The sequence below is a fragment of the Malania oleifera genome, chromosome 3, assembly GCF_029873635.1.
Source record: "Malania oleifera isolate guangnan ecotype guangnan chromosome 3, ASM2987363v1, whole genome shotgun sequence".
Taxonomy (NCBI): Eukaryota; Viridiplantae; Streptophyta; class Magnoliopsida; order Santalales; family Ximeniaceae; genus Malania; species Malania oleifera.
In genome coordinates, this window is record NC_080419.1 from 126,268,756 (window position 1) to 126,294,663 (window position 25,908).

At 38.8% G+C, this 25,908-nt stretch overlaps 2 protein-coding genes across 4 annotated transcripts; one reads left to right on the forward strand and one right to left on the reverse strand.

The window, feature by feature from the left end:
• Positions 1-5,985: 5,985 nt before the first annotated feature.
• On the forward strand, positions 5,986-11,838 carry LOC131150383 (ankyrin repeat-containing protein At5g02620). 2 transcript variants are annotated; one of them, XM_058101072.1, is made up of 4 exons: positions 6,364-6,827; positions 6,949-7,771; positions 8,416-8,825; positions 10,597-11,838. In XM_058101072.1, the coding sequence occupies exons 2-4, from the start codon at positions 7,255-7,257 to the stop codon at positions 11,455-11,457; spliced, it is 1,788 nt and encodes a 595-aa protein (XP_057957055.1). In that variant the 5' UTR covers positions 6,364-6,827; positions 6,949-7,254; the 3' UTR covers positions 11,458-11,838. The 2 variants fall into 2 exon arrangements, with proteins under 2 accessions (XP_057957054.1, XP_057957055.1); XM_058101071.1 differs by having other exon boundaries at positions 5,986-7,771.
• On the reverse strand, positions 10,407-24,992 carry LOC131150382 (type I inositol polyphosphate 5-phosphatase 12). 2 transcript variants are annotated; one of them, XM_058101069.1, is made up of 11 exons: positions 23,768-24,992; positions 23,171-23,426; positions 22,017-22,830; positions 20,745-20,869; positions 20,540-20,624; positions 20,073-20,238; positions 19,930-19,970; positions 19,581-19,848; positions 19,233-19,356; positions 18,775-19,135; positions 10,407-12,672 (listed from the first exon to the last, which is right to left on the reverse strand). In XM_058101069.1, exons 1-11 carry the CDS (start codon positions 24,567-24,569, stop codon positions 12,310-12,312), a joined length of 3,405 nt encoding a protein of 1,134 aa, XP_057957052.1. In that variant the 5' UTR covers positions 24,570-24,992; the 3' UTR covers positions 10,407-12,309. The 2 variants fall into 2 exon arrangements, with proteins under 2 accessions (XP_057957052.1, XP_057957051.1); XM_058101068.1 differs by having other exon boundaries at positions 19,930-20,238.
• Between the last annotated feature and the right edge of the window lie 916 nt (positions 24,993-25,908).

Genomic DNA, 25,908 nt, shown 5'->3' on the forward strand with positions numbered 1-25,908 from the left:
GGCCGCCGGTCTTCAATGTCAAAGGTGACGGTTGGGTTGGTGCGGCTGTCAGCGACTCCACACCTTGCAAACTCACCAATCTCCCACTTGGAGACGGAGACAGCATCTCAACTAGTGTATAGGCAAATGATGTGCTCATGTCTGTTTTCAAGCATGAAGACCAACTGAAGTTGAACACAACTTCAGCTTCTCTCTAGTCACCACCTTCCTGTCTGCTAGATTTATGCGGACTAATATGATGGTTGTCATCTTCAAAATTGGTGTAAAAATTTCGGTGTAGTCAATCCCTTCCTTCTGCTCAAAGCCTTTGACTACCAACTGAGCCTTATATCTCCTGGAGCTGTCATGCTCTTCTTTAATTATGTACACCCACTTGTTGTGAAGGGCCTTCTTACCTTTGGGCAACTCAGCTAGTTCCCATGTTCTGTTTGAGGTGAGGGACTTCATCTCGCCCTTCATTGCAAGCTCCCACTTGCTCGCATCTCCTGCCTGACATGCTTCATCATAGCATTCTGGCTCTCCTCCATCTGTAAGAAGTAAATAATCTATATACCTTCTATTTGGTACATGGGGCTGAGTAGATCTCCTAAGCTCCGGAGCTGGAGTAGGGGGTGGTGGTGCGCCGATCTGCTCCACTGGTTCCTCCGCCTGAGGATTTTCGGCATTCTGCTATTGTGTCCCGACACATTCTGGGACATCATCCATAATTACATGGGTTGATTCTCTCTTAACTGGTTCGGTGGATTATGTCGTGTGCCTATCTTTGTACATCACCTTTTCATCAAAAATCACATCTCTACTTCTGATCACCTTTTTGTTTTCATCATCCCAAATGCGGTATCCAAATTCATCTCCATCATTGATATGTACACATGCAACACAAAAACTTTCGAATGTGAAAATCTTACCTCTTTGTTACTCCAAACTTCTTCTGGTAGACTATAGTCCAATGGTACTGAAGGACTTCTATTAATCAAATAAGCTACTGTGTTGACTGCATCTACCCAAAACATCTTTGGCAAGCCTGACTGCATACGCATGCTTCTGGCCTTTTCTGTCAACGTTCTGTTCATCCGCTCGGCTACGCCGTTGTGTTGAGGTGTACCTAGCAGAGTCCTTTCCATTCTAATACCATGCTCATAGCAGAATTTCTTGAACTCAGTGTCAACATACTCTCCACCGTTATTAGTTCTCAGCCTTTTGATTTTCAAACCAGTTCGTTTTCTACCATCGCTTGCCAATTTTTAAAAGCATTGAAAACATCAGATTTATACTTCAGGAAGTAAACCCATACCTTCTGTGAATGATCATCGATAAACGTGACAAAGTAATTCCTTCCTCTTGTAGACTAAATGGTTGTTGATTCACATACATCTGAATGGACTAGCTCAAGTCTCTCCTTCTTCGGGGTACTGATATTTGTCTGGAAATTAACTCTCTTATGTTTCCCAAATATGCAATCCTCACATGTGTCAATCTCCACCGACTGTAAATCACTCAACTTACCCTTTGAGTGCATCACCCTGAGTCCCTTCTCACTTAGGTGTCCGAGTCGTTAATGCCATAGGTTGCTATCATCATTTCCTGTAGCAATTGTAATAGATATACATGTATCAGGAGTTACATAAAGAGTACCACTTTTCTTACCTCGAGCAATTGTCAGTGCATCCTTCGAAATCTTATATTCATCACCAATGAAAGATGTGTTATAACCTTCATCTGCCAATTGACCGACTGAGATCAAATTCTTCCTTAGGTCTGGAATATACCTAACATCTCTTAGTTTCCATACTTACCCATTTATTTTGATCTTCACTGTCCCTTTACCGGCAATGTCGCAAGGTTGATCATTGCTCAGATATACTTTACCGAAATTACCTGATGTATACTCCTCCAGGAAATCTCTATTGTAAGTGGCATGGAATGAAGCTCCAGAGTCTAACACCCAAGACTCCTTTTTGCTCTCCAAAGAGCATATCAAAGCATCTTTTTCTCTTGAGGAAGAGGCGAGATTTGCTTCTATTTTCGCCTCAGATTCCTTTCTCGGACCTTTACACTGGTTTCTGAAATGCATGGTCTTTCCACAATTCCAGCACTCAACATTCTTTGTGCCCTGGGAACCTTTGGGATTTCTAGATTTGGACTTCCTGGTCTTGGATCTGCTACAATTGTTAGATCGTCCATGCCTACTTTCCTTTCCTCAACTTTCCACATTCAAGGCTGAACTTGAAGTGGAGGCATTGTTCGACTGCATTCTAATCTCCTCCATCAAAATCATGCTGATAACCTTGTTGTATTTCAGTTTTGATTTCCCTGCAGAGCTATTGATCGCAGTGACAATACCTTTCCAACTCTCAGGCTGCTGACTAAGAATTAGTAGGGCACAGATCTCACTATCAAATGTAATCCCAACCAAGCGAATTGATCCGACAGCTCGTTGAAATTATTTAAGTGTCTGCTGAAGCTTTCACCTGCAGACATGCTCATGGTGAACAATCTCTCTGTTAGATGTACCTTATTCGCGGTTGATAACTGCTCGTAGATGTTAGATAGCGCATCCATAAGGGACTTGGTGGTTGTCAAGTGCTTGATGTTGATTGCAACAGACTTTGCCAAAGTCATCCTTATGGCTCCGAGGGCTTTTCGTTCAAGCAACTCCCACTCACTCTCTTTCATGGATTCTGGCTTCTCCATCAGTGGTAAGTGCAACTCCTTACCAAACAAATAGTCCTCGATCTGCATTTTCCAGAAACCGAAGTTCGTGTCGTCAAACATCTCAATTTGAGAGCTTTTTTCGTTCGACATCTCAATTTGCTGATCTAGAGATGGAATTAGCTCAATCGGACAGCATAGTTGGATCTGGAACGGCCGAAAACCCTAGAAATGGCTTAAGTTGCTTGAAAAAAGGACCCAAAATGGCTTCGAAAAACCCGGTCAAACTTTCAGTCAAGCCTAGTCAAATCAAGTCAACTTTAACGGAATAATTCTCCAACTAACGGAATTTTCTCTGACGACGTTAGTGACGCCGTTACTGTGTCGTCTGCTGACGTGGCACGGGGGCCACTGCTGACGTGGCGCTGACTGTGCAACTGACACAGCACTGACTTGGCCACTTACTTGGCGCCACGTGGCGCTGACACAGCGCGGCTTACGTGGTGGGTCTTTTCTGCGGGTCAGATCCATTTTTGGCAGAGCGGGTCGCGAGTTAGCCCGTTATGAGTGTGTATCCGGATCGAGTCGGGTTCCCAGCGGGTCGGGTTGAGTCTTTTCGGGCAAGGAAGACGCGTGGGCGTGCGTGCGGGAACCTGCCGTTCCTCTGCCAGCGCGTGAGGGCATGTGGCAATGCGTCCTTTACGTGGGTGGCGCGTGCTAGCACGTGCGACGGAGTCCGAGCTCTGTTTGAGCTCCGGGTATAGTCGTTGGCTTCGTCTAGGTGAGAGGAGTTTGATGGTAGCCTCAAAATTAAATTATGAGCTACTGGACAAAGGCTCAAAATTCGAGAATTTTTCTCCGATCTGGCGATACTACTCCAACCAAGCTCTGATACCAATTTTTGGGGAATAAAACTTGGAGCAATAATCACACATGGAGAAAAATAAAAAACACATCCACACTGGAACACCAGATTTACATGGTTCGGTCGAACCTGGCCTACGTGCACGGGGCACACATCATTGCACTATAAACTGGGAGAAAAAATACAAGGAGGAGGAGCCACACTGCTCAACTCTACTCTCTCTGTCTCACACTCCTAAACTCTCTGCACTCTGCACACAACACACTCTGCGCACAGCACTTCACTCTGCTCACACAACTCTCAATCTCTCTCAGCTCATTGCTGCACAACTCCACTACACTCACAGCTTACTCTCACACCCACACGCATGCACACACAACACAGCCACACCTTGCTGCACATATATATATACACACAAGGGGGAGTAAAATCAAAGAAGGTGGTCGCAGATTTTAACAAAATCTGCAGAGTAGGTGGCCGCCGGTCTTCAATGTCAAAGGTGATGGTTGGGTTGGTGCGGCTGTCGGCGACTCCACACTTGCAAACTCAACACACAGTACAGTTGCTAGTAAATGAGTTAGTGTAACCACACTACTTGGGGAGAGTGTTGGTATTGGAAGTCGATTGAGCCTGTGGAGAGATGTTGACCGCCCCTGGATCCAGATCAGGCTACGGTAGGTCAATCATACTACATACACATACAATTTGACTTAACCTAGTAGACCAGCTATGGTTAAGTCCCGTTTTCGGGCTGCACAATCAGATCATATGAGATTATTACATGACGGTGATATAAGAATGTCCACTCAGGTTGGTTCCTCATTACAGACATAATGATTCTACATTAATTATTAAATAAATGTGTTATGATATATTAAAACTCATGTTGCCACACATTAATAATAATCTATACCTTCTTATTGAGAGGTGTCTCACCCCATGATTATATAACATTTTTCAAATGTCATGAGAAGATTAGCTGAAGTCAAAGTAGCGTATCAGAAGCATGGGTGGGATAGAATGTTCTATTTAAAATAGATATTTAATTAAATTATATTTTTGATGTATTTAAACTATTCTTTTAGGGGTATATTAATTATGATGTTGGAAATGATATTATTATTGTATTGAGATAATTTAGTACTCAAGTAATTATTATGAAGGTCTTCCGCTGTATGAAATATTTAGGTCATTTCAAGTGATGTCAGAGAAATTTTAAATGAAAATTTTCGGGTTGTCACATAAAATGTATTTTTTTCTTTTTTGTATCTATATTTTTTTTTTTGTATTTTGTATTTTATGAAATAATTTTTTAAAATTTTTGGTTATATAAGGTCCTAGACAATTTGGGGTGTCTACAAAAAAAAGAAAAAAAGAAAAAGAAAAAATGAGTTTGCACTTTATTTTTCTTTCCCTAAATAAAATCCTTAAACCAAATGGACCTAATTAATTTAGTAAAGTTGGGAATCAATGTTTATGTGCACAACATATATCAAGAGTCATCTATTATCTAGTTGCAATATATAACTACTAGCAACAATTCAAATAAAAATTTAGCATAATTTTTTTTTAAAAAAATTATAGTTAAAACTTATCATTGTTGTTGTTAATGTTGGTATTGTTATTGTTGTTAGTCAAAAAGTGAGAAAGTATTTTGATTTAATAAAAAAAAATTACTTAAGTTTTGTGCATATGCATTTATATAAATCACCTATTGCAGATGTGTATAAAATAAAAAATCAACAATGACTCGTAGCTTATCTTCTTACACAAAATAAAAATTTTAAAAAATTATCTAGATGTTTGGTTCCCCAGTTAGATCAAATCTGCAATTTAAAAAAAATACTTTTTCTATTACAATGTATCAATAATTCTCTACTCAGATTATAATATAAATATTAAGTCAAATAGTTCCAAAGATGATGAAAAAATCTTCTTAATGTAAATATTTCAAAATTATAATGAAATCAATTGTACTTAAGCTTAAATCAAAACTGTTGGCAATAAATTTTTCTATCACCCTCACATTACAATCTATAAAATCTGAATAAATTATAAATATTTATTAAAATATAAGTTTGATTTTGAAATGTTGAATAGACAACTTCCCAACTTGTTAAAATATTAGATAATCTTTAGAAAATAATTTATAAGGTAATCAATGGGAGAATGATGATGACCTTATTTATAACATTAGGAGTCAATAAGTTGACTGGTCACTTAGCACAATACGTATAAATTTAATGTCGTAAAAAGAATCAATTAAATCCATCACCCGAGAACTCATGCAAGAAATTAATTAAGGGAACAATACTAGATTGACTGCAACTCAAATGTGAAGGGGATGGAATGGAAATGCATGAATGAATGGATGGATGAAAGAAACGCGAAGCTCGGGAAACAGGGGAGAATTGCGTCTGGGACTCCAACTCTCTCTATAAATATCAAATCAAGCATATCAAGTCAGCAGCCCTCGGCCCACAGGGCCATCCCACGGTGGCTGGTAGCGCTGGCGCTGGCGTTGGCGTTGGCGTTGGCGTTGGCGTTGGCGTTGGCGTTAGCGCTGCAGCCTGCACGTTCCAAACGTGGCTTCTTTGTATTTGATTCCTTCTGTATTTTTTGTTTTGCCTTTTTTTTTCCCCCTTCCCCTGTTGCAGCCATTATCCCTTCCTAAAGGATTCTTCTCCACATTGTGGGGCACCCCCAGCTTTGGCCTTATCTTCAATTTTTTCTTTTCTTTTTTTTTTGGTGAAGGATCGTGCTCCTTTGTACGCCATTGATTTCAACAGCAATGATGAATGTTCGATGAATGAACCAACCCAAATTATGTCTCCTTTTCACAAAAAGATAAAATCAGCGAGGTGGAGTGATATTAAAGCTAATAGTGACTGACAAACAATAATGCTCGTCCCATTTACACAGTGTCTTAGAAGATAAAAAGAGTATTATATTGTTTCACTTAAAAGCAAAAGTGTTGTTTTTCAATATGCGATGCTAGTTGTTCTCAGCAGGTTGGGCTCCAGACACATTTTAGAGAGGTACAGTGACTTGGGTGAATCATTTGGTGAAGTTAAGCAAACCTCAGAGATGGGTTTGTTCAGCTGCTGAGATTCTTACCAGTTTGGGATTCTGGGTTTCGGAGAATCCTAAGTTTGGAGCTCTTTCTTGGTCTCTTACAGGTTGGGTATTCCAAGTTATGGGTATTGCGCTAGTAGAAAAGTTCCTTTGCAGTGGGTTCTAGCTACGTTTGTAGATTTCAGTGATAGATGTTATTTTGAGGTTTGGTGTGACTTTGCAGATCAAAACCCAGGTAATGTTGAGCCTTGATTAATTTCTAATTGCAGCGTCTTTTGTTTTTGGTTTTTTTGGTTTTTCCTGTGCTCCATGCCAAAAAACTATCAACTAGGGTTTTCTGTTCTTATGGTTATCAGCTTGTGAGAAAGAAGGGTTTTGATATCTGAGTTGGGTTTCTGTTTGGATTGAAAGGAGATATTTGAATCTGAGAGTGTGGGTTTCTTGTATTGAGTATCGTTTTGTGTTGAGGACAAATTGGTTCTGATGATTGAATGCATAATAGTTGCCAAGCTTTTAAATCTGGGAATTTGGACTCCAAGTTGAAAGCAGTGCTTTTTCCCTTTTGGAATTTACAAAAATTTATGTAGAATTGTGCCAGTTAATGGAGAAACAGCGAAGCAGTTTTTGCTGAAATTTGGTGATATTTCTGGGATATTCTACGCATGATCATGGAGAAGCAGAACAGTTTTCGGACACCAACAATGGAAAAACAGCAAAGTTTTCACGGGTCGATGGAAAAACAGCAGAGTTTTCGTGGGATGATGGAAAAGCAGCAGAGTTTTCGCGGGGTGATGGAGAAACAGAAGAGTTTTCGTGGGTTGTTGGAGAAGCAGAAGAGCATTAGAATAGCAATGGAGAAGCAGCTAAGCTTCGGCCGAGAAAGGAAGAGAGGGAAGGATTCTCCTGGTAAACGAGGTGACTCGCAACTTCATCTAGCAGCTCGAGCGGGGAATTTAGGAAAAGTTAAAGAGATGCTTCAGAGTTGTGATGCTAGTGTTTCAAAGGATTTGCTATCAAAGCAGAACCAGGAGGGGGAGACTGCTTTGTATGTTGCGGCAGAGAATGGACATGCCCTTGTTGTCAGTGAGTTCTTAAGACATTTAGACCTTGAAACTGCATCTATTCCAGCCAAGAATGGTTATGACTCATTACATATTGCCACAAAACAGGGTCATCTTGGTAAGAGTCTAATCTGATGTTCCAATCCTGTGCGTTATTTCCTTATTTTTCCCTTCTTAATACTTTGTTCTCAGTTCATCCTACTCTGCACTTGAGCACGGTTCAAACCTCACTATCCCCCTTCCCAGTAATCTTCTAAGAAAAAGAAAAAAATCAATCTCAGTTTGCATGTTAAAGGCAAGGTTAGTATCTCCCATGGAAATGGACTCATTGCATTTATTTTATGGAAGTCATTAGAAAGAAATGGAGTCCTTGAATGGTAAATGAGATGCTTTTGTGGCATTGGTCTGATATAAGATAGTGAGTTGTGCATAAATAGAAAGATAGGAGTGAGTGCAGAAAACCTGTGATGGAAAGGGCATAGAGATTCTAAATTAGCTCAGTTCATTAATTAAAATTGATTTATATTGTCTATTCTTTTCCTCTATAGTCAACAGAACTAGTCAACTTGTAGTTTTATGGATCATGTTTTTAATCATCACTTGTCATGGAAAATTGTTGTTGCTATGAAGTTTCCTTGTAGAACAGATGACTGTTAATTCTTCAATCTGTAAATGAAACCAAAGATCTCATAACTTTCTTAATGCAGCATTGCATCATGTTGTCACCCATTTTCTGAACTATTTCGTGAAAATAATTTGCAGAGGTGCTGAAGGAACTTCTGCATGCCTTCCCCAACTTGGCCATGACCACAGATTCATCCAATTCTACTGCCTTACACACTGCTGCCACTCAAGGCCATATTGAGGTAGTCAATCTCCTTTTGGAAACTGACTCAAACCTTGCCAAGATAGCCCGCAACAATGGGAAGACTACTCTCCATTCAGCAGCAAGGATGGGGCACTTGGAAGTCGTGAAATCCCTATTAAACAAAGATCCGACCACGGGTTTTAGGAAGGATAAGAAAGGCCAGACGCCACTGCACATGGCTGTGAAAGGGCAAAATGTGGAGATTGTGTTTGCATTGCTCAAACCCGATCGTGCAGTGTTGAGTTTGGAGGATAACAAGGGAAATATGGCACTACATATTGCAACAAAGAAGGGTCGTACTCAGGTTTTCTCCATTTCTTTATCCTTGATTTCAATATGTGTAGTTATCATTGTGGTTAGGACAAGATCTTTCGAATGTGGGAGCCTTGAATTTATGTGTCACATCTGTGTTCAAATATATAAACTCGTCAAACAACAAGACATAGGTTGTCTCCATCATTGGAACATTTTTCCTTTATTATGGGTTTGCATTTTTGGGTTGGGAGACCGTTACAACAACAACAAAACCAAACCTTAGTCCCACTAAGTGGGGTCGGCTATATGAATCCTTTTCCGCCAATTTATGTGATCATGGACCATTTCTTTTGATAGATTCAAGGATATTAAATCCTTACTCACTATCTCCTCCCAAGTTATTTGAGGTCTACCCCTACTCCTTCTACTGCCCTTCACAGTATTTAAATCATTATTCCTCATAGGTGCACTATCTGGCCTACGTTGCAAGTGTCCATACCATTTGAGTCGTTCATCCCTTATCTTATCTTCTATAAGAGCTACACCTAACTTACCACGAATATATTCATTCCTTAATTTATCTTTTTATGTTATACCACTCATCCATCTAAGCATTCTCATCTCGACAACTTTTACTTTTTGGATATATGTTTTTTCGTCGCCCAACATTCTGATCCATATAGCATAGCTGGTCTTATAGCTGTCCTATAAAACTTCTCTTTCAATTTTAAGGGTATTCTACGATCACACAGCACACTTGAAACACTTCTCCATTTTACCGAACCTGCTTTAACTCTATGCATTAAATCATCTTTAATTTCTCCTTCAGTTTGCATAATAAATCCAAGGTATCGAAATCTATAAGTGCTATTTATTTCTTCATCATCAAGTTTAACTGTGTCTCCAATATTCCTACTATCATTACTAAAATTACATTTCTGTTTCATTTCTACTTATCCTAAAGCCTCTAGATTCCAAAGTTTCTCTCCATAATTCTAACTTAGCCTCTAATCTGTGTCTAGTTTCGTCAATTAATGTAATATCATCTGCAAACAACATACACCATGGAACCTCTTTTTGAATACTCCTAGCCAATTGGTCCATCACTAAAGCAAAAAGATAAGGACTCAAAGCAGATCCTTGATGTACACTTATGGTAATTGAAAATTCTCTAGTTTCTCCATCTATAGTCTTTACACTAGTCATTACTCCATCGTACATATCCTTAATGACATTGGTATACCTACAATATACACCATTTTTTTCTAAAACCCACCATAGAACTTCCTTAGGTATCCTATCATATGCTTTTTCAAGGTCAATAAATATCATATGCAAGTCCTTCTTCTTTTTCCTAAACTTTTTCATTAATTTTCTTCAAAAATAAATAGCTTCTATGGTAGATCTCCCAGACATAAAACCAAATTGATTTTCTGAGATTTTCATTTCTAACTTTAATCTTTGTTTAATTACCATTTCCCATAGTTTCATCGTATGACTCATAAGTTTAATTGCACGATAGTTATTACAATTTTGAATATCTCCTTTATTTTTGTATATAGGTATTAAAGTGTTTTTCCTCCATTCATTTGGCATTTAGATTTTCAAGTGCAGCACTTGCTTATTTGTCTGCAGATATTGATAGGGAAGGAGAATCTCAAATCCTAAGATGGTGGAAACATAATACACGTGGTTCTAGTGGCTTTCTTTATTTTTTTTTCTCCTTCTCTTTTTTGTAATGACAGTAATTAGCATATTCTGAGACCTAACTTTGTTTGGCTTTACTGATTGTGTGTAATTTAACTCTCTGGCTTTTGCAGATGGTGCGTTGTTTACTGTCAATTGAGGGTATTGACATCAATGCAATTAATAAAGCTAGAGAGAGCCCGCTTGACATCGCAGAAAATTCTCAAAATCCAGAAATTGTCTCCATCTTAAGGGAAGCAGGGGCTGTCCATTCCAAAGACTCCGGAAAACCTCCCAATCCAGCAAAGCAACTCAAGCAGACTGTCAGTGACATAAAGCATGACGTGCGGTCCCAAATCCAACAGACTCGTCAAACCCGGGCAAGGGTCCAAAAAATTGCAAAGCGGCTAAAGAAGCTTCACATCAGCGGCCTTAACAATGCTATAAACTCTGCAACCATTGTCGCAGTTCTCATTGCCACAGTGGCTTTTGCAGCCATCTTCACTGTTCCTGGCCAGTATGTTGAGCAGCAAACGAATGGATTTTCCATTGGTGAAGCTCATATAGCAAAAAAATCTGCTTTCCTCGTCTTCTTGGTGTCTGATAGTGTGGCGTTATTCATTTCCCTGGCTGTTGTTGTAGTCCAGACATCTGTGGTTGTGATAGAGCAGAAAGCAAAGAAGCAGCTGATGTTTGTGATCAACAAGCTCATGTGGCTGGCTTGTCTCTTCATTTCAATTGCCTTCATTTCCATCACTTATGTGGTGGTGGGTTCACACGCTAGATGGCTTGCTGTGTCTGCAACAGTTATTGGTGGCACAATCATGCTCACTACTATTGGCTCTATGTGCTATTGCGTGATTCTGCATAGGCTGGAGGAGTCAAAGTTGAGGAACATAAAGAGAGGTGAGAGTCGGTCCATTTCTTTATCAATGTCGATGGTTTCGGAAACAGAGATGGCAAACAATGAGTATAAGAGGATTTATGCACTCTAAGGTCATATGGAATGTAACACTCATAAGAGAAATTGAGAAAATAAGCTGCCGTAGTCTGTTATTCTTCTGTCCTTGTTTTGTTAAAATCATTCTGTGGCTGCTCCCGCTCTCTTGGTACTGTGTTTGATCATAAGAAAGAGCCGAGGTGTTTGGCAACCTGGAAAATATGGAAGGACTGATCCATGGGTTTTGCAACTATAGGGGATTTGTAAACAGTATCTAAGTTTTCTTTTCCTGCCAATGCTGTATGCATTTAATGTTGCAGTGACATGTTTATTCGAATGCTGTGTTCCAGTTGTAGTAATTGAGATTGATATGGAAAAGCTGCAAATTTATATGTATGCATAAACCCTTTTATAAAGAGTATATATGAGTGGGCAATGATGTTTGTGATGATTTAGCATAACTTATGCCGCCTTTTCTTCAACAACTTTAGTGATGGAAATGAAGGCTATATATATATATAGAGAGAGAGAGAGTTGCACTGTAATTTTATTCTTGTATAGAGATCTGTCAGTTTATTAAACAAATACAAACAACAGAACCCAATTAGCTCAATGTTCTAACCTGCTAACAAACAAAAACACAATCTGCGTCAATGCAAAACTCATATTTACCAATGAAACAAAACCCATTTTTTTCTTTCCTTTTTTTTTTTTTTGACTTTACAATCTTGAACAGCCAGTGAATTTGCCCAAGAGAGGCTCAATGCCTGCTGCAGAAAGCTTGCAGTAAAAGAATTGATGGTGTTGGTGTTAAAAAGAATTGCAACTAACACTGGTCTAGGAGGAAATGGTGACTCGGGCTCCAGATGTATTTACACAGGCATCAACCAGATATATCCTTGCAACATCAAAAACCACTGCGCAAAGCTCGAAATTCATCTGCTTCGTCAAAGGAAGTGGTAGGATGCTGATTTTCGGACCGCTGCTGGGAAGCTGTCGCTTGAGTTCTTACTGAACTGTTGTATTTGGAGTCCATGCGGACAGTCTTGGTTGAGAAGCAGTGACGCACACGGATGCGGTGACTTCTGGTCTCAGGCGAGCGGCTGCCTTGGATGTTCACTGCCAAAATCACTTCCTTGTCTCGGGTGTCTTCAGACCACCAGTTCTGTGGTATGCCATCAACATACTCTTCCAATGTGTGGAATTCGACGTGGTGTACTGAGACCTCCACAACTTGGTCAGGTTTGATTATGCCCGCTGCTGGTATCACCTTATTTAACCACAATGCAGACAGAGAAGAAACCACTCTTAGCAGAGTAGAGCAAATACCCCAACTTTCAACCACCGTTTTATAAGACAAAAGAATGAATCAATATTCTCTAGGATTCATTCTGCGTCTAGTTCTGTGGATTTGTAAATCAGTCTTTCTTACCAATACACAGGCGATATGGCATTGTATCAGTTGCCTAGAGACAACTGGATGGTTTAGATTTTATAAATTATGGGTGAAGTAACCATACAGGATCCGTTGCTCAAACTAAGCTTAGTCTTACACGATGTCACTTACTATACTGCCGCAGCCCTAGTCATATACTGCAGTCAGAATCAGTGATCAGAATCAGTGATACACTGCAATAAGTGGGGATTTTCATAATTCCCTTAGAAATCATATTTCTTTTTTCCTGAAGTCAATTTAGCGAAATATTTTGGGCAAGTTCAGTTTTATTAAATGGATTTATTTTTTGTTTTTAGTTTTATAAAGAATTACAAAAATATCCCCTTATTTTTCAGTTTTTCAAAATTTTTCTAAAAGGTTAGAAAGCATCAATCTTATTGTTTTTCAACTTGTCTACACAAAAGGTAAAAAATTAGAAAACAAGGTGATATTTTTGTAATTCTTTAAAAATTAAAAGTTAAAAATAAAAATTATTTTCCACGAATATACAAATCCTAAAATTTATGAACATATATGGCTCCTAAGTGTCAACTGCAGCAAAGTGCTGGAACCAATGGATAAAAGATGGAAATATTTCAAGAGTCATGGTGTCCCCCAGTGGTAAAACAAGTAACTAAAATAGGGTGTATTTGTTCAATTGGATTGACTATAGGAATTATTGTATCTCATGTTTGATGATTGGGGCATGAGTAGAATTTTCCTTTTTCTTTTTTTCTTTTTATGTCTTTGCTCTGCTTTTGCCTGAGGGTCTAAGCTGACCAGCCAACTCAAGCCCATGTGCATGGGTTACCCTCTTGAGAGTCTTAACCTAACCTATCTGTTGGCGTGTCAAGCTTCTGGACCGTCAGTTGCCAGAGGAGATCCAACGGCTGCTGTGTATTCTTTCATTAGGGGCATTGATGTAATTTTATCTTGCTTGTAATTTATTTGTAAAGTGAAACAGCAGTGCTGGGGTTGGGGCAGAGGTTATTCACACAACAAGTGGTATTAGAGTCTGGCTATGTGATGGAGACTGCTAAGTTTGAGATAAAAAAATTTATCGGAAAAAATGACTTTAGTTTATGGAGGATTAAGATGCCTGCCATCTTGGTACAGCAGGGGCTTGAGGAGGCCCTTCTTGGAGAAATGAAGGGGGCTTCCACTTCACAAGAGGGGAAACCAAGTTGATCCTCTACCGACAAAGTGAAGCCCGAAATCCTCCAGAAGGCACATAGTGCCATTATCTTGTCCCTAGAAGACAAAGTGCTTAGGGAAGTTGCCAATAAGGATACGGTAGCAGGAGTTTGGTCAAAATTAGAAAGTTTGTACATGACAAAATCCCTAGTAAACAGACTCCATAAGAAGACTAGACTCTATATCTTTAGAATAACCCCTGAAACATCTATTGATGAACATTTAGATGAATTTAATAAAATTCTTTTGGATCTTACTAATATTGATATTAGTATATATGAAGAAGACCAGACAATTCTTTTAATGAGTTCTCTTGATTTCACATATGATAATCTTAAAGAAACTATGATGTATGGGAGAGAGAGACTGACTTTAGAAGATATGCAAGCAGTTTTGCACTCTAGGGAATTGCACACTAAGTTTGAGTCTAAAACAGGGTCAGGGGAAGGGTTAAATGTGAGAGCTAGGTCTGAAAAGAGGGACAAGAACGGAAAAGGTAAGAGGTCAAAATCAAAGTCTAAAAGCAAAGCACTAAAGTGTTTTTCCTATCACAAGGAAGGACATTTTAAGAGGGACTGCCCTGAAAGGAAAAAGGTTGTCAATGCCACCGCCTCTAAACCAAAGGGTAAGGCAACTGTAGTTTTAGATGAGTATGATAGTGCAGAAGTGTTGAACATCTCTAAGAAAGATTCGGGAAAAGAATGGATATTAGATTCAGAATGTTCCTTCCCATGTGTCCATTGAAAAACTGGTTTGAGTCCTTTACATGCTTAGAAGGAGGTCATGTTGTCCTAGGAAACAATAAGTCATGTAAAATACAGGGTATTGGGACAGTGAGGCTTCTAATGCATGATGGGATTGAAAGAGTGCTAAGAGATGTGAGGTACATACCTGAGCTAAAGAGAAACTTGATTTCTCTTGGTAGCTTAGAAAAGACAGGGTACACGTTTAAGTCTGAAGGAGGTAGCCTAAGAGTATGTAGAGGTTCACTAGTAGTGATGAAAGAGGTGCTAAAGAATGGGTTGTACACCTTGGTAGGAAAGACAGTGATTGGTGAGACTTGACCTATCAATCACACGGTAGAAAATCAGGTTTCCTTGTGGCACAAGAGGTTAGGACATGTTAGCCAACGGGGCCTAAAGGAACTAGAGAAACAGGGGCTACTTGGGAATAGGAAACTTGAGGAATTGTCATTCTGTGAGAAGTGTGTCTTGGGTAAGTCTACTAGGGTTAGCTTTAAGAAGTCCACTCACACCACAAAACAGACTCTTGATTACATACATTCAGACTTGTGGGGGCCTGCTACAGTTAGTTCTCATGGTGGTTCTAGGTATTTTCTGTCAATAATAGATGACTTTTCTACGAAAGCATGGGTTTATATTCTAAAACATAAAAGTGATACTTTTGAAAATTTTAAAGAATGAAAAACCTTAGTTGAAACTCAAGTTGGGAGAAAAGTTAAAACACTAAGAACAGACAATGGATTAGAATACTTGTCAAATGAATTTTCTGAATTTTGTAAAGCTGAGGGCATAGGGATACTCCCCAACAGAATGAATTAGCTAAAAGGATGAATAGGACTATTCTTGAAATGGTAAGATGCATGCTAGTCACTTCAGGTCTGCCCAAGACCTTTTGGGCAGAGGTTGTGACCACTGCTGTATACCTTATTAATAAGTGTCCTTCCTCAGCTCTAAACTTTAAAACCCCTCAAGAAATCTAGTCGGGTAAGCCTACTAATTATCAAGGTTTAAAAGTTTTGGGTGCATAGCCTATGCCCACATTAGAACTGATAAATTAGAGCTTAGGGCTATTAAAAGCATTTTTGTGGGATACCCAGAGGGGGTTAAAGGCTATAAGCTCTGGGTTACAGAACCTGAAAAACAAAAATGTATTATTAGTAGGGATATAATTCTTAATAAACTGCAACAGGGGGAAAACCAGAAAATTCAGATGAAATTGTTAGGCACTCTGATACTAGTGACCTGCAACTTGAGGTGGAGCAACCCTCCACTTCTCATAGTCATTTAGAAACAAATGCTGCAGATTCTAAGGAGCAAAACTCAGAAACAGAAAACCTTCTAGCACGGGATAGGGAGAGGAGGGTCATAAGACCTCCTCAAAGGTATGGGGAAGCTGATATGACAGCTTTTGCTCTTTCTGTTACTGAAACAGAAGTTGAGGTGGAGTGTAAGACTTTTAGAGAAGTCATGGATAGTAAAGAGGCTGAGAAATGGATTCTTGCAATGCAAGAAGAAATAGAGTCTCTAAACAAGAATAAGACATGGGTGATGGTGCCTAGACTAGAAAAACAGAAACTCATAGGATCTAAGTGGATCTTTAAGAGAAAAGAGGGAATCCCTGGAATTGAACCACCTAGATATAAAGCTAGGTTAGTGGCTAAGGGATTTACACAAAGGGAAGGGATAGATTATAATGAAATATTTTCTCCTGTTGTGAGGCATAGTTCAATTAAAATTCTATTATCTTTTGTTGCTAAATATGACTTGCATTTGAAACAACTTGATGTTAAAACTACTTTCTTGCATGATACTTTAGAAGAAACAGTTTATATGCAACCTCCCGAGGACTTTGATATAGAAATGAATAAAAATCATATATGTTTATTAAAGAAATTTTTATATGGGCTGAAACAATCACCTAGACAATGGTATAAAAGATTTGATTCTTAAATGAATCAAAATGATTTCTGTAGAGGCAATTATGATGGCTGTGTCTATTATAAATCATGTGATAAATGTCATATATATTTGCTATTATATGTTGATGACATGTTGGTTGCCCTTGGAGACTTGGATATGTCAAATCAAGTTAAGTGCATGCTTAAATCTGAATTTGAAATGAAAGATTTAGGATCTGTTAAAAGAATACTTGGTATGGAAATAACTAGAGAAAGGAATAAAAAACTTCTTTACTTGTCTCAAAAGTCCTATATTTCAAAGGTGTTAAAAAGATTTGGAATGAGTCATGTTAAATCTGCTTCTATTCTTGTTGTACAACATGTTAAATTGTCTAGAAAATAGTGTTCTGAAACTGAAAATGAGTCACTGTTTATGAATAGAATACCTTATGCTAGTATGGTTTATAGTGTAATGTATGCTATGGTATGTTCTAGACCTGATCTATCTTTTGCTGTAAGTCAAGTGAGTAGATTTATGAGCAAACCTGGAAAACCACATTGGCATGTTTTGAAACAAATTTTTCAATACTTGTCTGGAACAAAACAGTTAGGATTAATATTTGGTAAAATGGATATGCATTGTGAAATAGGGTTATATGTTGATTCTGACTATGCTGAAAATCTAGATACCAGCAAGTCTTTGTCTGGTATGGTCTTTTCTTTTTTGGGTAGTGCTATTTAGTTGGAAATCACACATGTAGTCGGTGGTAGCCTTGTCTACCATGGAGGCTAAATATATTGCCATGAATGAAGCCTTCAAGGAGGCTATATGGATAAAAGGACTATGTCTAGAGTTAGGAATGTATAGTGGAACCGTCATAATTTATTGTGACAATTAAAACACTATTCATTTGGCTAGGAATCATGTTTATCATGATAGATCCAAGCATATAGATTTTAGGCTGCATTTTGTGAGGGGTATTATTTCTAGTGGTGAAAAAGAAGTAAAGAAAATTCCAACAGAGGATAATCCTTCTGATATGATGACTAAAGTAATACCTAAATTCAAGTTAGAACATTGTTCAAACTTGGTTAACCTTGGAAGTTGCTAGTGTTTGTTTTGTAGGAACAGCCATAGGAGATGCTAAGGAGGTGCAAGGGTCACAAGCTTACCAAGGTGGAGAATTGTTGGCGTGTCAAGCTTGTGGACCGTCAGTTGCCAGAGGAGATCCAACGGCTGCTGTGTATTCTTTCATTAGGGGCATTGATGTAATTTTATCTTGGTTGTAATTTATTTGTAAAGTGAAACAGCAGTGCTGGGGTTAGGGCAGAGGTTATTCACACAACACTATCCAACCCTTTTGCTTTTATTGTTCTTGTCGTTTTATAAATTGAATCAGGGTGACTTGTGCGACTGGGTTCAAAACCAAACTGGTTCGATTAACATGTAAGAATTAACCCTTTGTTTATAAGACCTTAGATTCGGTTTTCTATCGAATTTAAATAAGATGTTGTATAAAATTATATTGAAATTTGTCCAAATCTATTCAGACCTAAATTAAAAATCCGAATTCCATGTTTCCAAATGCAGCATACTATGCCACCAATGGTTGTTAATATTTTTACTAGATAAATTATATGTAACAACCGGAAATAAAGAGTACACACGCATACACACCAACTAAAATAAATTTTTTTAATTTAATTGGAGAACCCCTCTCTAGCTCCCTAACTTTTCATATTTGTTTGAACCATAATAATAATAATAATAAGAAGTTTCAAAAATATTTAAGAAAAATATGAAAAATAGTACAAATGTTATCTAAATGGGTGATTTGACCAACATCTTTGTAATATTATATGGGATTACTAATATTATTTATGTAATATAAAAATAATAAATATATATTATGATGTCATGTTGACATCACAGTTTGAGGAATATGACTGGTCCAATGGTGGCCTTATCAGTTGGTTATGATTGCACCAAAGTTAAGAGTGGCTTAACCAATAAAACAAATGCATCATAATGCCTTGATTATCGAAGGACCGAGATCACATTTGAAGTAGCAATTTTAGATAAACCTAGCAGCAAATGTTACCTCTAGCCAAGTAGGAAAGCCAAAGGAACCTCTTGGATGAGGATCATCCGCCTGTCCCTCCACCTTGACGGTTGACTGACCTTCACAAATAATTCGAAATAGTGCCTTGTCTGCCCCACATTTGTTGGTGATCCGTAACATAGAAGATTCCTGGTTTTGAAGGATTATGCTGTTGGTGCTGACAGTAGTCTCCGGAACAAAATGTAATTCTTCAAGCATAGACTTAATTTTCTCATTTGATCTGACAATTTCACCAAATTCTTTTCTTCTCACTGATCTGTCAGCATGAGCAATTTCAACATGAAATTTGCACCGGACAGGCTTATGATCACTATCAGTGACGTCCATGCAAGCCTCATACCTGTTATAAGGAAAATGAAGTTTAAGAACAAGAGATCCAAAAATCAAAAGTGAAAAAAAAGAAACAGAAAAAAGAAACGCATTAGTATGAAACATACAGTAAAACTGAAGAGACTACTGGGCACTCTAAGCCGCACTCAGATGTGGTGGCAGACCGGTTGTCACGATATAATATTCTGTCACACCAGGCAGGAATGCGTTTCTTCTCCCCCGAATCATATCCTGGAAATTATCAAAATTTCAGATTTAATTGCCCCCGTGGGAAACCCAAAAACCATAAAAACCTCTATAAATGCAAAGATGAGCAGGTCCTCATAGTCTAATCAAACAAGAAACTTATCTGCTTCGCTTATTTTCATTCTTTTCTCTTACATTTGCATCAAATGTCCAACGAGCTAGCTAAAACAAGTAAGGCAGCAACTTGCACTAGTTATATTCAACCCTACCTCCTAAGCCTGGTTGACGCCTTTCAAACTTATAAGTTGGGGGAAATCTAACAATTGCCTCACGCATCCCTTGGAAAACTTTCCCTGCTTTCATCTCAGCTCTGAGTTGATCCTTTTCTCTAAGCCAATCAAAGCATCTTTGAGAAACAAAATCCCTAGCTTCATCATAAGAAATACCATGAAGCCGATAATTGAAGTCACCAAAAAATGCAACCAGGTCTGCTTCTGATAACTCAGGCTTCCCATCCTCAGAGTTGTTACCCGCAGCCTGTGAGAACCCAATCTCTGGACTCAGCCAAAGAAGAATAATAAGAGTGAAAGAGAACACAAGAGATAACATTGATTTTACCTTTGCACTGCTAAGCATTTGAGCAGCAGATGAGACACCAACTGCAACAGAGAGGACCAATGGCAAGCCAAAAGAATAAAGCAGCCAAAATAAATATGTGGAGAAGGCAAGAGAGCAGGACAAAAACAAATATGGCACCATACCAGCTGCCGCATTTTGGAGGTTTGAAGAACGATTGAAGGACATATTTCGGAAAACATGCTCAAAATCAGCATTGCGTCTATTGACCGCTTCCAAATGCGCAGCAAAATGACAGTTCACAAAGCACATTATTCGATCATAGACTCTCATCCTCAAACCTACAGCTCCCTGCATGAGCATCAGTATTTACATTGTTGGCCCACAACTTAACAGCTTAGGCTCTTAGCTGAAGCGGTAATCTAACAAGCTGCAATAAAACTTTACAAATAGTTGTGTTCAAGACTTTATTGGCATCTAATTAATAACTTATAACTTATGGTTGGGAGGGACAGCCAGAAGTAAAAGCAATTTTTCACATCCAATAGCTGCAATAAAACTTTGGCAAATATTATGTTTTCAGCAGATAAGAAGGAACACAATTTATAACCTCTATGCATGAAAATGATGAATACTCAGGAAACATGCATACCTTATTACCAATTGCCCGACCAAAGCCACAAGGAACTGCTGCAGCATCAATGTCCCCAACATGTGTTCTAAGATCCTTCCTTACCCTGTGGAAGAATACAAGCTCACGATACATGAGATGATGCAGAATTTGAAGTAGAAGCACCGAGGAGATCAAGGAGGCATGCACAAGATTACCCTCATGATCTCCTATTATAAATACGTACCAGAGAGCTATAAGCAAGCCTGCCAGCTGCCTAGAACCCACACGTTCAAAAGTTGTTCCTTCATCTAAAGCCTTTCCTATTGTGTCTTGCCACCATTGCCCAACGGCACTCCCTTCCAGTCCTACCTACAAAGACATACCAATAGTTAATTAATATATGTGAAGGCTTCACATTAATACAAATTACAAAGAAAAAGTACTGCAAGAATGTAATTTCTCCAGAGAGAGAGAGCAGGAAAGAAAAGTAAAAGGGAAAACAATTTCTGTCAATTAAACCATAATTATAGGGGTAAACTACACAATAGAAATGATAATAACTATGTTATGATGATGGCTAGGAGTTCTGATCTCATGTTGACGCTTAAATTTTGACTGAAAACCACATGTACTCCTTGTCAAATGCAGTTATTATGAAAAATAAATCATAAGTGAAATAGTTTATACAATTTAGAAAACTCATGTATAATTGTACAATTATCTGCCCATATATTATAATTTCACACTGCACATACTTGACAGAGGAAAACTGGATATAATTTCAAACATAACGTTATATAATTTAGAAATTACATGAATAGCTTGAGAGTTATCAGCACATATACAATAAATTAAGCCACTAAATGGAAAAATTCAATTTCAGACTTTTATCTTGGTGACAGAAAAATTTTAAACGCTTTATCTGTACCATCCAAGGGATAGTAATATCGACAATTTTCATCAGTCATGATGGTTTTCTAGCAAATTAACGATTTTCAACTAAAACTTGTCAAGCTTCTATGAATCTCCCATTAACATGTCAGATACAGTGGTGATAACATATTTCAGAAAATGGGAAGTTTCATTTGAGATGTCTAAGCCTCTAGTTCCCCAGTGCTGCAAAACTGAAACGGCTACAAGAAAGTATAGCAGATTAATCTGATGCACAAGACATGGTGTCTCCTCTAACATCTGCACAACAGTTAAGCCTACTGTAGCAGGTTAAAAGTGGTCTGAATAACAAATAATGTAGTTGGATGGTTTTCAAAAGTTCCTAAGTAGGTTGAAATTTATTCAAATTTTTAAAGAAGGAAAAAGAAACATATGTATGAATTCAGACAACAGTATTCAAGACCTTCAGGAACTTAGAAAGAAAAGGACACTTGCTAGCTATAATCTTCAAGAATTTAATTCTCACAAATATACTAGAGCAAAATTCAACCACAGTTTCTTTGACAATCAAATTGCCACGTCAAACTGCCTATAAAATCAATCAAGAGAATTTACAGTATCTTACAGTTTCCTTTGCTGCAGACATTGCAAGAAAACCAGCACCCATTTCCACTTCTTGAAGCCCAACAACAACAATGCCAACATCTGAAGCCACGGAACCCAACCATGACATGAGTGCATCATGAGAAGTTCTTCCTTGACCAACATTCCAAGTGCCTACTAAAATTTTAAAACTTTCTCGCCTTGTATACATAAATTCTTTCCCAGCCAATTCTGATCGTATTATGTTGTCAAGAGGCCCTGGAGATATAATGTTCCATCCACGTATCCCACCATGAGCAGCCAAGCTAAAAATATAACCATTCCCAACTGCCAATTTTAACACAGGACTATTGTGAGCAATCCATCCTGCAATTAGCTTTCCCTCAAGATCCAATATCTGGACCGTACCACTAGCATAGCCCACATATATTCGTGTTCCAAGGGTACAAAAGCATTGAACAGCAAAAGGATGGTGACTGAAATCTTGCAAACGATTTCCGTTTCCATCCCATTGCACCAGTAAGCCATTTGTACATCCGCTCCAGATCATTCCATCTATGGTTAGCACTAGGGCTTCAGTTCTCTTGGTGTCCTCTGTAAATGCCCCGGTTCCTTTTGTTGCGACCCGTCGAACAGCATCGGCAGCTCCCATAATAGCATTACGTGACCGTTGCAAAAAGCTAGAACCTTGGGATTTCTCCTTTTTGTTAGAGGAAACAAATTTAATCTTCATCTCATCTTCTACTCCTTGATCATGCGTTGATGGCATGTCAACTCTATTCTCGATCTGACCATCTATATTAAATACTTTCAGAAGTTCCCTTTTACGAGCATCCCTGTAGAGCATGCAACAACCAACTCTTTTCAAAGTAATCTTAATGTAACAAGAATTCGATCACAAGCAGCAGGCGGCCAAAAAATCGATTTTCCTTTTTTTCGAAATTCTCAATTTTGAAATGGACAATGGACCGTGTCTGAAAAGAATTTTGTTTTCCTTCTTTTTTTTATTTATTCTGTTGAGAAAGAAACGCGGACTAATCACACGAGTTATTTCAAATCAAACCTCTGGACAAAATTCCCGAAAAAATGAACATCAAAGAGAACTTGTCAACGTATAATGAAATATATATATCATAATCTCAATTAATCAACCTTCCAAGGAACAGTTGAACATACCAGAGGGAGAAGGACAGAGACCCAGCACACCAAACTTTTGCTCTAATATTATCAGATAACAAACACTTCACATCTGAAGATGATGCGCTGCTATAAGCATTACCAACAGAGACAATGTTCTTAAGGTCAATGAATGACCTCTCCACTAGTAAAGCAGCCATGTGTCTTTCCCCTGTTCTTAGAGAGAGGGATTTCTCTATCGAGTCCCACGGCCACACCTTTATAAAACCACCCTCAAAGCCTGACCATAGATCGCCTGGATCAAAGCAATGTGAAGTTAACATTGGCAATCGTGAATTGCATCATTTATGCACAAAAGCTCTTGGATGACACCAGCCCAGCCCTCTTGTACAACATAAAGTAGCTAGCCTGTTTCAACTGATCTTGAAGCCAAATAAACATTTATTTATGCAGTGGAAATTAAACATGTACCCAATTGTTTGCAGTGCTTCAAAAACAGTAACGTACTTTTAATTATATATGGCGTATTCTTGCTTTTTGCAAAATTCTTGATCAAGGGTAGGGTGAGGCAAGATTGTAATGAGAAGTACTGTAATATTACTAGTTAGTATTGTTAAGAATGGTTTGGTTAATTACCATAACTACTGATGACCATGGAAAGAACGGGCCCACGATGCGCCTGCCAAGACAAGCCTTCCTTGAAAGGGCTCTCATCCGTCGTCTGATCCATCTTCCAAGACCGGATCTTCCCATCCTTATGCCCGCTCCAAACCATCCTATTCCCCTGGTCCAAAACCAGGCACATCGCCGGCGACGCCGTCGAGGACTCGCTAAACGGCGCTGCGTCCTCGTCCCCTCTCCGGATCTTCCCGCCTGGGCCGCACCCTGGCTCGCACGCGTCCGCGATGTTCCAAACCCTAACCCCGCACTCGAGCCCCGCCCAAATCTGATCCTCCGTGCAGGCAATGGTCCTCAGGAACTTCCCGACCTGAGTCTCCCGGAGGGGGTGGGGCCGGAGCTCAAGGCAGGGGGGGCGGTTGGGGTGGACGGCGGCGCGGATGGGAGGCTGTCCGCAGCCGGAGGCGATGAACTCGGGGAGGGGCTGCTGGTTGCCGTCAGTGATAGCGAAGGAGTCGGAGGCGAGGCTCTGGTCGAGGCGGAGGGAGGAATGGGAGGAGGCGGAGGCAGAGGGGAGGAAGTCGTCGTCGGAAGAAGAGTCGTAGTAACGGTCGGCGATGATGGTTTTGGGGATGCGTTCGTCGTCGAGGCTGTGCTTGCGACGCTGGTGGTGGTGCTTGTGGTGAGGGGCGCCGACGCGGAGCTGTTGGCTGTAGGAGTGGGCCTTGCGGTGGGGAGGGACGTCGCTGAGGGCAGCGATGGCGTCCCTGTCTTCGTCCGCAATGCGGTCGTCCATGTTGTTTGGCTGGTTGGTTGGCATGATCAGTTGCGCGCGCAGATGCACTAGCACTACTGCAGAAGAGAAGAATGAAGGATCGAAGAGAGAGGGAGGGAGAGAGAGAGAGAGAGAGAGAGAGTCAAACGTGGGATCCGAAAGGGAGGGAAGAAGAAGAAAGGAGATGGAGGGGAGGAGGAGGGGGAATGCTGCTGGTTGCAGAGAGCGTACGGACAGGGATGTTCCATTCTCACTCTGCTCGTTTTGGTTAGCCTCCTCCCTCCCTTAACTACCAACTTCCACTACCATACACGTGTCAATTTCTCTGAAATTATGACATTATATACTAAGCTTATTGCAATTTTTTACATATTTAAATTTGTGATTTGAAATTCTTGTTTGAAAACAATTAATAACAATACCATGTTTTTAAGCATGTTATTATTTTTATATTGTAACAATATTATGTTTCACTATTTTAGGAAAATATTTTCTAAATTATCTTCTTATATTTCATTTATTGATTGTGTTGTGAAAAGTTTTGAATGGTAGACTTTATTTTTCGTCACATATTATTCATCGGTTATTACTAATTGATTCTAATGCTGTGTCTGGGAACATGAATTTCAGACCTTAAATGTACAAATTTTAATACAATTTTATATTACATTTTATTCAAAATCAATACAATTCTAAATTTAAAGTCTCTCCAAATATAGGCTAATTGTAGGACTATTATCACACAACTATCGAAGTGTTAACTGATTTCTAAGATGGACAAAATTTTACCTTTTACGATAAAAATTTATGTATCATTTTTGTCCTTACTATGTATTTGAGAGCATGAATTTCAACGATTCGATTTTTATTTATGTGAATTTGGATAAAACATAGTATAAAATTATATTAAGTTTCTTTTAAATTCATACAAACTCAAATTTGAACTCCATATACCATTCATGCGTAGAAGACAGTAACATTATTTCTTGAGATTCGACAATAGGACGCATGTCTCTCCTAAGATTTTAAACTTTTCACAATTATCCCATGAGTTATGACAAAAAGATGCCGGCCTATTTTGAAATTTTAAAATTTTCACAAACTCCCCATAAAATTTGATGAACAAAAGCAGACCTAGTTTTATATTTGCTATTCCAACACCCATAATCCCTTTCAGCTTATTTTTTGACAGGCGTAGAGAGAGATTTGCACTTCTTTCAATCAAGACTTCAAAATTTTATAATAGATATGTTGAAATCTCAATGGAAGTTTGTGATAACTTTAAAATAGGTAAGATTGGTCTACAAATTTTACCAAATGAATGTCTTTAATTTGCCATCAAATCAAGCGTAGCGCCTAACAAATATAATAACTTCCTACTTAT